Here is a 14,171-nt window from a genome sequence, read left to right as displayed (position 1 = left end):
ACTTACTAGTTTTAGTACACACAGATATATGTGACCCTTAATAGTAGAAACACATAAAAAAATAATATTTTATCACATTCATAAATGACTACACAAGGTATGGATACATATACATAATCTCTAAGAAATTTGAAGCTCTAGAAAAGTTCAAAGCATATAAACATAAAGTTGAAGGATTATTGAGAAGAAGAATCTAAGTTATTATAACTGATAAAGGAGATGAATATAACTATAATGAGTTTAAGAAATTTTTCAATGATAATAACATAACTCCTCATACAATTATGTCTTATATACCTCAACAAAATGGTATAGCAGAAAGAAAGAATAAAACTCTAATGGATATGACAAGGTTTATGTTGACACATGCAAATCTTTTCAAGAAATTTTAAGGAGAAGTAATATGCACTGTCATGTATATTCTAAATAAAGTTCCTTTTAAATTTTAGATTAGTAGCAAAAAGTTATTCTCAACGAGAAGGGGTTGATTATGAAGATATTTATTCTCCTATATCCAAACTGGCATCTATTTGTATTATTTTGACATTGGTAGCTTATTTTGATCTTCACCTATATCTGTGAAAATGACTTTCTTAAATAGTGAACTAAATAAAATTATTTTCATACAGCAACCGAAAGGTTTTGAAATTGAAGGTCAAGATGATAAAGTATACAAGTTGAGTAAATCCTTGTATGGACTTAAGTAGTCACCAAGACAGTGGTATTTGGCTTTTTATAATGCTATATCTGAGTTAGGTTATGAGGCAAATAATCTAGACCACCGTGTATATGCCAAGAATAGTGAGAGTAAGTTTACTGTGTTATCTCTTTATGTTGATGACATATTAATTACAGAAAATGACATAGACATAATAAATATAACTAAATCATGGTTAAGTTCTCGATTTTAAATGAAGGATATGAGTGAAGCTTCATATATCTTTTGAATTAAAACATAAAAAAATAGAAAATTGAGATTGCTATGTCTAAGTCAAGAAAAATATTTTGATTATATTATAAAGAAATTTAGAATGAAAAGTACTAATGCAAAGGGTACTCCTGTAGTAAAAGGTCTAAAACTAAGTAAGAATAATTGTCCAAAAGATAGACCAAAAAAGTTGAATGTTCTCTATGTTGAGGCAATCAGAAGCTTGATGTATGTAATGCTTTACACTATACCTAATTTAATTTTGTTGTAAGTCTAGTAAGTAGATATCAAAGTAATCATGGGCTCTCTCATTGGGAAGCAGTGAAAAAGATTTTTCAATATATAAAGGGAACTAAGGAACTCAAGTTGTGCTATGAGTCAGATAATCTACAAATTGTAGGTTATTCAAATGCTAACTTTGTTGGAGATAGAGATAAAACAAACTCCACCTCTGGTTATGTATTTATGTTAAGAGGTGGAGCAATTATATGATCATGTAAGAAACATGGGTGTATGACACAACATACCTAGGAAGTTGAGTATATTACCCGTAACATGACATCTACTTTTGTGTGTGGATAAATCGTTTCCAAAATGAGTTAAAATTGAATATTAAAAAAGATTCAGTTCAACTTTATTGTGACAATAAAGCTGTTATAAGACGAATACAAACATGAGCTGATAACTCTAAAAGTAAGCATATTGAAGTTAAATATCAATATATTCATGGTATGCTTATGAAAAATAAAATAATAGTGGATTATGTTCTTTTAAGTGACATGGTAGCAGATCCGCTAACCAAGGCAGTCACTGAGGATGTTTTCACTAGACATATGAGTCAGATGAGACTTAGGTATATATAAGTGGTGAGTAAATAAAATATCACTCATAAAGTGTGTATGTAAGGTTCCAAATGAGAACAAGTATAGAAACACAAGATATCATGTATGGCCAAGTGGGAAATGTAAGGTCATGTAGCCATAAAATGACTCTTGGGAGGTCATCCCAAGAGTCACTTTTTGTCAACAGTCATAATTGTTCATGCATATAACAATTAAATTATAAACAATATATATATATATATATATATATATAATAATCAAATAATAAAACATACTTAAAATACTGTTATATATATGAAACACCAAAAGATGTGTCTCTTGGGGCTGAAGGGATTTCTCCTAGGGATGTGTCACAAGCTTGAACCTCTTATAAGTGCAGTCTGTTGATGTATGAGATTCATATAGAAAATCAAGTCTTCAGTTCTTTGAATCAAAAGAGAATTATTGTAGTTTTAGAGGGTTGAATAGTGAGGACCTTCCTAGTGATTCTGAAAGTAACAACATACTCTTCAGTCCCCCAAATTTGTGTTTCCGCATTTAAAGTTTCCTACATGCCTTGCGTTCAGGCTCCAAACTTGTATGCATGCTTTTTTTGCTCATTCTGTTTCTACTCATTACATTCTCTCTCCTTGTATTCTTTATCATTGGGGTGACCTCTCTTATCCCATCTAATAAAATTCCACTCTTTCTTCCCAAAAAAAAATGAGTTAATCCAAGGTAAAAAATACCTCCCTTCCCATCACTCACGGGGACTGTGTTTTTTTATTTGACAGTACAGATGCATTTTATGTGCTTGAATTTTATATGAATTGAATCTTGCATCATCCAAATTTGACACATGGGTAGGTTTTTATAAAGTTTGAAAATTGATGGTGTAAAATTTTATAAATATCATAAATATTTTAGGCTTCAAAAATCATATTTTTTATTAAAAAAACACGTTCCAAGTATCATTTCCTATCAAATCGACCATGTGAAACACATTTGTGGGATCAAAATTGCAAAAACCAACCTGGAAACCCCATGTTTGCTCAAAGTACGTTGTGGTAGGCACAAAACAGCACAGGCAACTACTACTCTCTCTCTCTCTCTCTCTCTCTCTCTATATATATATATATATATATATATATATATATATATATATATATATATATATATATATATATATAAGTGGTAGCCGCTTACCATGAGCAAACATGTGCTTTCAAGTTATTTTTTGTAAATCTGGTCCTATAGATGTGTTTGGCATGGTTGATTTGCTAAGAAACAATACTTGGATCATGTTTTTTCAATAAAAAAAATTAATTTTTAAGCTTTGAATATTTATGAAAAATTTAAACCATCAATTTTTAAATCTTATAATAGGATGATGAAAGAGTCAATTTCTATAAAATCAAGCATGTAGAACACATCTCTATGGTCAGATTTAAGGAAAACATGAAAAAAAAAACTTTTCAAAGCATGATAGGCTGACAATAAGACAAAAAAGTTTCTCCATATATATCTATATATATATAAAGAGAGAGAGACTAATATGAAAATCCGAGAAAGATTGAGATGCAACTTTTGAACAACTAGAGTTTTACAAGAAGCAATAATGGAAACTTTAAACCCACTGACTTCATGACATAGAAAATGATAAACCTCTTCTTTTTTAATGCCATTTTATAGCTAAAATGTCCGCCAGCTCCTCGCACCATAGTGACAAATATCGTGAGATTTGTGAAAACTCCCAATAATATTGCGAGAAATTGCCTGCCAATTTAAAACGACAATTTCTTGTGAGATTTTCAAAATATCGCATGGTTTATGAAAAAACACAAATATTGTGATTTAAACATGATATTTACGTTTTAAATGACTATTTATCGTGAACAAACCATGTATTTTTTTAAAAATAAATTTTATTAATATTTTCTTATAAAAATAATTTATATACTTTTTAAATTTATTTTTTTATTTCCAAGATTTTGCAGAAAAACATGAGATTTATGGAAAAATTTCAATTTCTTGCAAGTTTTTAAAAAACAAGATTTTGCCATTTTCAACGTTTGTCACTATGCTTCACACTTCAGGAAGAGGCAAACACTAGATTGACTTTCTTGTATTTTTCTCCTTTTCTTGATTTAATTCTTGAGAATATTTCTTAGTGTGGTGATAGAGCAAAGATAAAAAGAATGTACCATAATGACAAGAGATCCAATATAGGGGTGTCAATGAGTCGGGTTTGACCTGAACCCAACATAGGGTTAGGGTTTTGTGATAAATAAGAAGGTCCAATTAGAATCCAGTTGGACATGAAGGGTCAGATTAATATATAGATCCGAGTATGGTTTATGAAATTTCATACCAGACCCGGGCCCGACCTGAGTTTCAATTAAGATCGGTAAATTTCAATGTAAAAATGATAAAAAATATTATTTTACTGAGTATGGTCCTTGTCTGGCTCATGTAATCCTTATAGGATCCAGGTATGGTTTCTCTTATGGCGGGTTCGATTAGACACAGGTCCAAACCCGGTACCATCATCTCAAATCAGGTTTGGGTTTGGTTCGAAAACCTGAATCCGAACCAAACCCGAATCTGAACCAAACCCGGCCAGTTGACACCCTTAATCCAATATGTAGCGAAGCACATGCATTGATGGGGACATCTTTGAGTTCTTCAAAGGACAGTGTTAAAGATCTTGCTACTATATTTATGAGGATGGTCATGGTTGGCCATGGTACTAATGGGCCATCAAGTGGGTGGCCTCATTATTTCTTTCTTATGGCACTCATAAATGATAAGTGGGATTATATGGGGCCATATATACCAGTGGGGTCCTCTGTTCAAGGGTGCTGATGGTCCTAACCTTGCAATAAGTGGTCACTCTTAGGACTTGAATGCACGCCCACGGGTCCTAACTTTGCAAGAAGTGACCACTCTCAGGAACAGTGTTGTTAGAAAAAGTTTCGGCCCTGAATCGATTTTCAAAACGATTCAGGGAATCAGCAGATTCCGACTTCAAACTGAATCAGCCAATTTTTCACCAGCAGATGACACATCACAGAAATATTAAAATAACTGAATCAGCTTGGCTTCATATCGGACAAACCGTACACGACACGGATCAGCCAATTCGCAATGATACTGACAACATTGCTCAGGACTCAAACCCATATATGCATACTAAATGTTATCTTGCTAAATGCTATGTCTGTTTTCTCTTGAAATGCCAACGTCGATGCATCATGAATGGAGGGGTACAGATGGACCCTACATAATCATATAACCAATCCAAACCCAACATGTTATTTTCAGATTTCGGTCCTTAAAATAAGATCCAAAATGGGCATTTACATAGGATTCATATTTGCTTACTCAGATCATTTTCATATTGGATCAGATTCAGATCAGTATTTTAGGTCAGACCTGACGTGAACATAGGGAAGACCTGGTCGTGCTGGCTCAGCCTGCCAATATACTTACGGTCGGCTAAGACCCCTGCCTCTGGGGCCTATGCTAAGCATTGGCTCGCGTAGAGAGGCGACGTCCATGAGAATCGAACCTTGACTGCCCGTCTAGCAGCAAAGGCCTCACCCCGCTAGGCCAACCCCCCTTGGGGCAACTCTTTAGAGAGTTTGAAGAAAAGAAAAGAAAAAAAACTTGCCGACACAAGTCGGCAATGACCAAATTTGACCCAAATATCGCGATCGCGATGGTTACCATTAATGGCTCTGCTGCCAAACTGTCTCCTCCTCAGCTTTCTCCTTAACTCCTTTCTCCATTGTGTGCTGATATATGCACCTAAATTGACACTTAAAACTCTCTTTTTTTATTCATCATGCACAGCGAGCAAGAGACAAAAAGCTGGTCAAAGGGGGCATTGCATCTGCATGGGCACACTCGATTGTACCATACTCTCTTCTCTAGTGAGAAAGTTGTCATTGCAAGTTTTATCTGATCAATCTGACCCTACAAACGCGTTTGGTGTGGCTCTCCTTTGTTAGTAAATACGTGTCAACAAGTGGTTTCCATAAAATAATAATAATAAAAGGTGTTTTTTCTTAAATTATGAGCTTTTAGTGCATTGTGGACTATTTGTAATTGTTAAAATTCCTGCTTAAGTATGATGAACATGTTTTTTGGCTAAATAAATGGTCAAGATCATATCTAAAAGGTTTTGGTGAAAAAAAAAAAGACAAAGAAAAAAGAGGTAGAGAATGGGTGGTTCCAACTAAGGAGCACGATACAGTCGAGTGTAGAAACTACTATTGACCCACAAAAGGTAAGTGACAATTTCTTTTGACCAATTAGCTCCATGGAATGGGGAAATATGAAATAGAAAACAAATCAAACAAGGAAAAAGCTGACCAGATCCATTGAAAGCAAGGCATGTTGCCAAAGTGCAAAGCATTAATTAATATCGCTACTACTACTGGGCCCCATCTCAACTTGCAGAAAGGAAAGAAGATTTCATTATATCACGGATAAGTGCCTTAGTTGTCAACCCGGCTAGATTGCCTAGCCGACGACCATTCATAAATATCGGCGATATTTTTGAAAAAATACCGTGAAAATTTGTGCTAAATATGCACTATTATCGTTTTAGCAAAAACATCATGATTTTATCATGATGTTTACTTTTTCCATGACTTTTTTTTGGCGAAAAGGAAGGTCACTTTATTTTGTATAGATTTTTAGTTTTTGTCAACTTTTACATGTTCTTTTCATAATTTTTATTTATTTAATTTTGCTGATATGTTGCAAACAATACATAAAAATTGAAAAATTCAGTTTCTCACGAGAAATTCTTTGTCAAATAATTCTTTGTTTTGAACCTTTGTCACTATGCATGGCTCCATGTGGCACTGTTCCAAGTAGGGATGCAAATTGGTACAAGTTCCAACACAGCTTCAAACCAGATCCAAATCAGGTTTTTGGATATGAGCAGTAGAAACAAAGCGGATCTCAATTTGAAACTGGTCCATGCAGTATTGAGTTTCAAGTAGGGAGTCCAAAACCCAAGCTTGAATATAACGGATATTATCCCGATATTTTAAGGGTCGTTTGTTGTTCTTAAAATAGCCTTGCATAGAATACTCACATGTAAATAAATGAGTAGGGGGGTTGGTTGGGGTAATTAACAAATAGTTTCAATGATTGGGACGGTGGAGGAGAGACGGGTGGTGGTGGGGCTGCTGCTGCCTGATTCTTTCTCCTTTCTTGCTCCTGATTAATTGCATGGCGCTGTTCCAACCGTTCTGACGCGGGGATGGGGCTGCGTGGCCTGACATCGATCATGCACTGCACCCAATGGCTATAAATTATGGTATGCACTCTACGCTATGCCAAGACTCAAACAATCGGTGTTTTCTTTTGCTTGGTTTGATTAGCTCAGTCTGTGTAGTAGGGTCATGGCCCCTCCAGGCAAACGCGTGATGCTGCTGGCTCTGGTGGCGCTCATCTTCTTTTATGTTGGTCATGTTGGGGCAAGGACGGTACCTTCCGATGTGCAGAACTTCGGCCAGGAGCTCTACGGCGGGCCTGGTTATGGATATGGGCCATACGGCCATCCGCCCTGTCGGCCATGGTGGAGGCACTGTGGTGAATATGGTCCCGGTGGGGGGTACGGTCCGGGCGGCGGATATGGTCCAGGTGGAGGATATGGTCCGGGCGGCGGATATGGTCCAGGTGGAGGATATGGTCCAGGTGGAGGATACGGCCACGGTGGTGGCGGAGGTCCCGGAGGTGGTGGAGGAATTGGAGGTGGTGCTGGTGGTGGTTTCGGTGGTGGTGCTGGAGGAGGTAGTGGTGGTGGGTTTGGAGGTGGGGCTGGCCATGGAGGTGGCTTTGGTGGTGGTGTTGGTGGTGGCGGTGGTGCTGGAGGTGGTGTTGGAGGTGGTGGTGGTGGAGGATCTGGTGGAGGGTCTGGGCAGGGAGGTGGGTTTGGTGGTGGTGTAGGTGGTGGTGTAGGTGGTGGTGCTGGTGGTGGCGCTGGTGGTGGGTTCGGAGGCGGCGGTGGTGGTGGAGCAGGAGGAGGATCTGGACATGGTTTTGGTGGAGGTGTTGGAGGTGGAGGTGGTGCTGGGGGTGGTTTAGGTGGTGGTGGTGGATTTGGAGGCGGAGCAGGTGGAGGATCCGGCCATGGTGGAGGGTTTGGTGGTGGTGTAGGTGGAGGTACTGGTGGTGGGTTCGGAGGCGGTGCTGGTGGTGGAGCAGGAGGAGGATCTGGACATGGTTTTGGTGGAGGTGTTGGAGGTGGAGGTGGTGCTGGGGGTGGTTTAGGTGGTGGTGCTGGTGGTGGGTTCGGAGGCGGCGGTGGTGGTGGAGCAGGAGGAGGATCTGGACATGGTTTTGGTGGAGGTGTTGGAGGTGGAGGTGGTGATGGAGGTGGTTTAGGTGGTGGTGGTGGATTTGGAGGCGGAGCAGGTGGAGGATCCGGCCATGGTGGAGGGTTTGGTGGTGGTGTAGGTGGTGGTACTGGTGGTGGTGGTGGATTTGGAGGTGGAGCAGGTGGAGGGTTTGGTGGTGGTGCTGGTGCTGGTGGATTTGGAGGCGGTGCTGGTGGTGGAGCAGGTGGAGGATCCGGACATGGTGGAGGGTTTGGTGGTGGTGTAGGTGGTGGTGGGGGGGGATTGGGAGGTGGCGGTGGTGGTGGTGGTGGAGCAGGAGGAGGATCTGGAAGTGGTTTTGGTGGAGGTGTTGGAGGTGGAGGTGGTGCTGGAGGCAGTGTAGGTGGTGGCAATGGGTTTGGAAGTGGTTTGGGTGGCGGACATGGCATTGGTGGGGGATTTGGACTTGGATTCGGAATCGGGTTTGGTGGTGGAGTCGGAGGCGGTGCTGGAGGTGGAGTTGGTGGTGGTGGTGGAGGTGGTACAGGTGGTGGTGGTGGTGCTGGTGGAGGTGGTACAGGTGGTGGTGCTGGTGGTGGAATTGGTGGTGGAGGACGATAGATTCACCAAATGTAGCAACTATAATTTCTAGGAAAATACTATGGTTTGTAGTAAATTGTTGCAAGTTCAAAAAAACACAGGTTGTAGTTGCATTGAGATTAGTGTGGTTGTGTCAACAATATTGTAAAGTCTTGCAAGGGAATTAATGCTCTGTATTGCAGTAATAAGTAGTGTTTTCTCCCAGCTCTGTTTTTGTATTCAATTAAATCAAATTTCAAAATAAGTAAGGCTATAAGTTTGGGTGGTTTCACTGTGTTGCCAAAATATAGTTTGTTCAATGTGTGATATTGACATGGAGTTGCCAAAAACATCCCTTCAAATGTGGTGTTGGGCCGGACAAAACAAGTCCCAACCCATTGTTCCCAAACAGCAAGAGACTAAGAGAGCATGGCCAAAATCACAACACAACCTCTGATTCAAGGCTCTCAAACATAGCCAAATAAACATTGAACTACTTTTTTTCACGTTAAATTCAACGCTCTGCCTCTTTTTTTTTAATGATGAGGAACCCTCGCCGTGGTAAGCTCTGCCTCTATGTCAAGTAAATAAAACTGGCAACATAAAGTGATGGAGATGTCACGTTTAGTTCAATTAAGGTCGCTGTATCATTAACTACTGATTTCAAACGGTGGCCCCAGTTCTCACAAATTATGATCCCCAAACTGGACAACTAAATCTTTTTTGGGATAATTTCGTAGTAGTGAATCGGTGTGATCATACTCATGTGATTACGGGTTCCTTTCTCGGCATTGCAGCCACAACTTCACTTCACTTGATTTTAGCCAAAAGGCCAAGTGGTAGCAGTCATGGGGAGAAGGTGTTGACACCTTCGTTCCAGGTTAGACTCCTACTGAGTGTGCTGCAGGTCTTGGGGGTCAGTGACCCCACCTAGAGATTACCCCAAGGAATTTGGTCATCAAAAAAATGTTAAGGCTACAAAGTTGGGCCAGCTGGGTAGATTTTGATGTGGATTTTAGATTTAAGATAGACACCCTAGAGAGAGAGAGAGAGAGAGAGATTTATATGCATTTATGGGCCAAATGTGAGTACTCTGTCAAAGAGATATGTATGCATTTATGAGCTAAATAAAGATACTTAGTAATTACTGGTTTTATTCAGTATGAATTTTGTCTTGAAATTTCTAATCTGACCCATTTAGCAAGACTACATATGGAAATGCACTAGATCTATTCCCAAGTCGACTAAATCTGATAAATTTACAAAGCTCATACATGCAGTCATACCCTTTTTCTATTTGTCCTAGACATTGGATTTGGATGCACCATTATTGGCTTTTCTTTTTAGCTTTAAAAATAAATCAATTGAGAGAAGCTACATGGTTAGATTAATGTTTAAAACGATACACCACCAAACGAATTGAATTTACCAAGAAAACCCAACGTACTGTTTTAGGGCTGTCAATGGGTTGGCTTTGTATCCGATACCCTGCCTGACCCGAACCCGAATTCCAGGGTATGAGCATGAAAAGTGCCAACCTGAATAATATTCGAGTTGACCTGAACCTGACCCAAGCAATATGCAGACTGGATTTGAGTTATGACTTTTGCAGGGTACCCAACCCTATCCGACTTTTTTTGCAGGGTACCCAACCTTACCTGAGTATTTTATATATATTTCAGTAAAAGTATAATTTTCAAATTATGGGGTTCTGGATTTGGGATTCCATTTTCATGACCTGGCAAAACCCAAACCCAGCCATTTGTTATATGGGTGGGTTTGAGTATACCCTGATGGGTCGGATACCCAACCCGTTGACAGCCCTATACTGTTTCCAACTTTCATATGGAAAGAAACAGACTAGCTAGTCATCTTGATATATTTTCAAGGTTGGAATTATGCTTTTTCTCTTATGAAGATGCTGAAATTCAGTGGATCCTCTGAAATTTAATTTCCACACGATCACTTTTCATAGCTGAGCTACTTTTTCAAGTTACAGTGGATTATGGAAAGGTGTGATTAGATGACCTTGATTTTTTACTGGAAAAGCTAGAAAACATATCATCACGCTCATTGTCTCAAGCTCGTGGACAGGAAGGTTTCCCTATACTCCAAGTTTGATTCCTGTGTGAGCACCCCCTTCCTCAAGAGCAATCAAGAAGCTCCTCAAGGGGAGAGCAGATCAGGTGATCCGTTTGACATCTTTCCTGTCGATTGCTTCATCCCACGAGGACCCCATGGTCTTTATGCAATTTGTGGAAGGTGAGATGCCAAATCACTTGGCAGACTAAGACCAACACAGTCAGGTCAAACGATAATATAGCTAAAATATCTCTATATTTTGAAAATATCACTAATTTGATAATATCGAGGTATCATCATGATATTGACAATTAGTTTTATTATTTTTATTGATTTTTTATATTTTAAATGTCTTTCTTCTTTCTTTTATATTTTTTACTTATCTAAACATGATATTTTCTTGCTTATTTTTATGAGAACTAATGTGTGAACCGTTATTTTTATGGATTTTTTATTCTTTTCTCTTGAATCTAACCATAGAGATGTGATCTACATGCTTGGATTTATAAGAACCGAGTCTTGAATCATCCGATTTTGAGGCATAAACATGATTTTTGTAAGGTTTTAAAATTAATGGCTCATAATCTTTACAAATAGTCAAGCATTTAAAAATCACATTTATTCATTGAAAATACAAGATTCAATGGTTGATTCCTAGCAAATTCACCATGCCAAGCACATCCACATGGTTGGATTTGCAAAAAAGTGTTGGAAATGCCCATATTTCTACTTCCCATATTTCAGTTCTCATATTCTAGTTTCTCTCTCTCTCTCTCTCTCTCTCTCTCTCTATATATATATATATATATATATATATATATATATATATATATATATATATATATATATATATATATATATATATATATATATATATATATATATATATATACCCTTCCCGCACCCTCACACCTAAGCTTTTTTAAAGTGTCTCGTAGCTGACACAACAGATAAAAAGTTTGTAAATTGAGGAAATTGGCAAGATGCAACTGGTAGTCCTCTTGGTTCAAGCCTTTAATGTCCGAACTTCTAAATATGATCTTCGTAAAGAGCACATAATTGACATTCTTGTCTCAACAAGAGACCATGCAGCTCTCCTTGATTTATAGGTTTTGATTCATCACGAGTAGAAATGGATGTATTAAACGCTCCATATTCAGCCGGTAACCCTTTCAAAATATGTAACATTAAATCATCATCACTAACCGGCTTTGAAGCCATGGCTTGGTCAACAATCATCCAAGCCTTTTAAAAATATTCATAAATGCTTTGAGAGCCATTGTTGATGGTCTGAAACAACACTTTTAACAGCATAATTCATGACAGAGTGTGCAGCGTAGGTTTGCTTAAGAGCATTCCAAACCTCAATCCAAGGTTGTGTATAAACTTCAAAAGAGACAATGTAATTCAGCTTAATAGAAGTTGGTCATAGGTATTCAGAATTAACACTTGAGTTGTTCCGAGGAAATAAACTGATCTGAGCATGGTTTAGAACCATCGACAAACTCATACAATGAAGACAAGTAGGAGCCGGTAATAGATAATTTTTTTGTTGTAAGCTTCATTAAAAGGAAATCTTCCAGACTAGTAGGAGCCTGTAACAGAGGGTGCAGGAAGGGATTACTCATCTACCATGAAGACAAGTGTGAAGACACGGAGGACTGTGTTGATTTCCATAAATGATATTGCAGAAGACACACACATACACGACACGGCTCCTGATTGAAAACATAATAAGAACTCATGCAACAGGGTTATGCAGTAGCAAAAACAACAGCTCTGCACAGGATGATGACGATCCAGAAGATAACAACGAACCACTGGAAGCAGCAGTGAACAATCACCAGAAAAGGTGGATACACAATCGTGCATCATTAAGCACCACACGATCAAGGGCAGCATTCGATGATCTCAGGCAGGAAGATGATGCACCAACAGAGAGCAGAAGCCCAATAGTCCACCAGGTGACAAACCTCAATGATGTTGATAAAAAATCCTAGCCGATAGAGATATTGGCCACCACATGAGGGATCAACTCTCTTTCTTTGATACCATCACATAGAACGAGCATAAGAAAGAGAGAGAGAGAGAGGTTAACATAGGTGGTAAAGCACCTATGTCCACGATCTTCACACCAGTTCACACATATCCTCGGCGAGTTCCAATATTTAAAGATGGTTCCAGATCTCCTTGAATTAAGGAACACCATTAGGGATCACACAATAGGAAGGATTTCACTACAAAGATGAGGGTCAATAGTGGCAATTTTTCTCGTCTATTGCTCTATTTCTCGCTGTTATTGGCTTATAATGATAATAATTATAGCCAATAAGTCATCGCAAAGAAATGACCTTTATTGACCAATAACAATGACATTTATAGGTTGTTAAAGGTGAACTAGTACCAACGAAGATTTTTGCCAGAACTGAGAACACTAATAGTGGCGAGATAGCCTATAACATCAAGGTTGTTTTAATGATGAGACACGTATAAAGGCGAGATCTTTGAATCTTTGTTATAGCCTATAACGACGAGCATTAATTCGCCATTGTAGGCTATAACAGAGATAATTAGCATATCATTATAGGATGGTTATAACGGCGAGACATAGATCTCACCTATAACAACGAGATAGAAATGTCGCCGTTATAGGCTATGAACCTACAAATTTAAAGCCACAAAGTAGTTTATTTTTTTTTTACATTCACATTTACACTTCAAATACATATACTTTCAATGCACTTCAAATATACACTTCAACAAAAACTTCAAATATACTAAAATTAGCAACTGAAAAATGCATTCAATAAAAACTTTAAATACACTTCAAATATACATCCTTAAACATTCAACTTCAAACCCACTACATCATCTTCAAGCTTGCAACAAACACACTTTAAATACAAACTCCTTACACTTCCTACGTCCTCTCTAAGCCTGCAACACACATATACACTTTTACAATTCACATAAATCAAAATTTAATTATAGCAAAGAGTTTAGAAATCAAAACTTAGGGAATAAGAAACTTAGCCTCGTTTGTAGAACACACTCGTCGTTGGTTCCTGCCTATCTATTTCAGTCTGCAAATAACAAATTAAGAATCTATTATATCAAATATATTTAGAACTATATTATATAAAAAAATAAACTTAGAGAATAAGAAACTTACCCTCATTTGATACCTCTAAAGATAAGAAAATGATCCACTGGTATATTGAACCGTTTATTTTGCTCTATTCATCAAATTTTTGTACACTTCAGAGTCAACTCCCTCGAGAGGATGTTGTTCTGCTGCATCGTGTTACATAGAAAATATTTATCTTCCATAAAATTATGCATCGAAATATTTATTCATCCTATAAATCATCTCAGTATAACAACATGAGATCTTCGTCGATGGTGTGTCTACGTGTGTGTGTG

The 14,171-nt window shown here is 38.0% G+C and overlaps 1 protein-coding gene across 1 annotated transcript; it reads left to right on the top strand.

Moving 5' to 3' along the window:
• Positions 1-7,051: 7,051 nt before the first annotated feature.
• On the top strand, positions 7,052-8,983 carry LOC149844649 (uncharacterized). The gene is made up of 2 exons (XM_089997284.1): positions 7,052-7,410; positions 8,425-8,983. Exons 1-2 carry the CDS (start codon positions 7,170-7,172, stop codon positions 8,706-8,708), a joined length of 525 nt encoding a protein of 174 aa, XP_089853410.1. The 5' UTR covers positions 7,052-7,169; the 3' UTR covers positions 8,709-8,983.
• Positions 8,984-14,171: the final 5,188 nt, after the last annotated feature.

Source organism: Nuphar pumila, chromosome 2 (genome assembly GCF_984573655.1).
Source record: "Nuphar pumila chromosome 2, dmNupPumi1.hap1.1, whole genome shotgun sequence".
In the NCBI taxonomy this organism is placed as follows: Eukaryota; Viridiplantae; Streptophyta; class Magnoliopsida; order Nymphaeales; family Nymphaeaceae; genus Nuphar; species Nuphar pumila.
This window is presented reverse-complemented; position numbering and strand designations above follow the sequence as displayed.

Bases quoted from the DNA above. Each gene is read 5' to 3' on its own strand.
- LOC149844649 (XM_089997284.1), top strand. From the start codon at position 7,170: ATGGCCCCTCCAGGCAAACGCGTGATGCTGCTGGCTCTGGTGGCGCTC. The intron at 7,411-8,424 runs GTGGAGGATATG...GTGGTGGAGCAG, and splicing joins GGGCGGCGGATATGGTCCAG to GAGGAGGATCTGGAAGTGGT.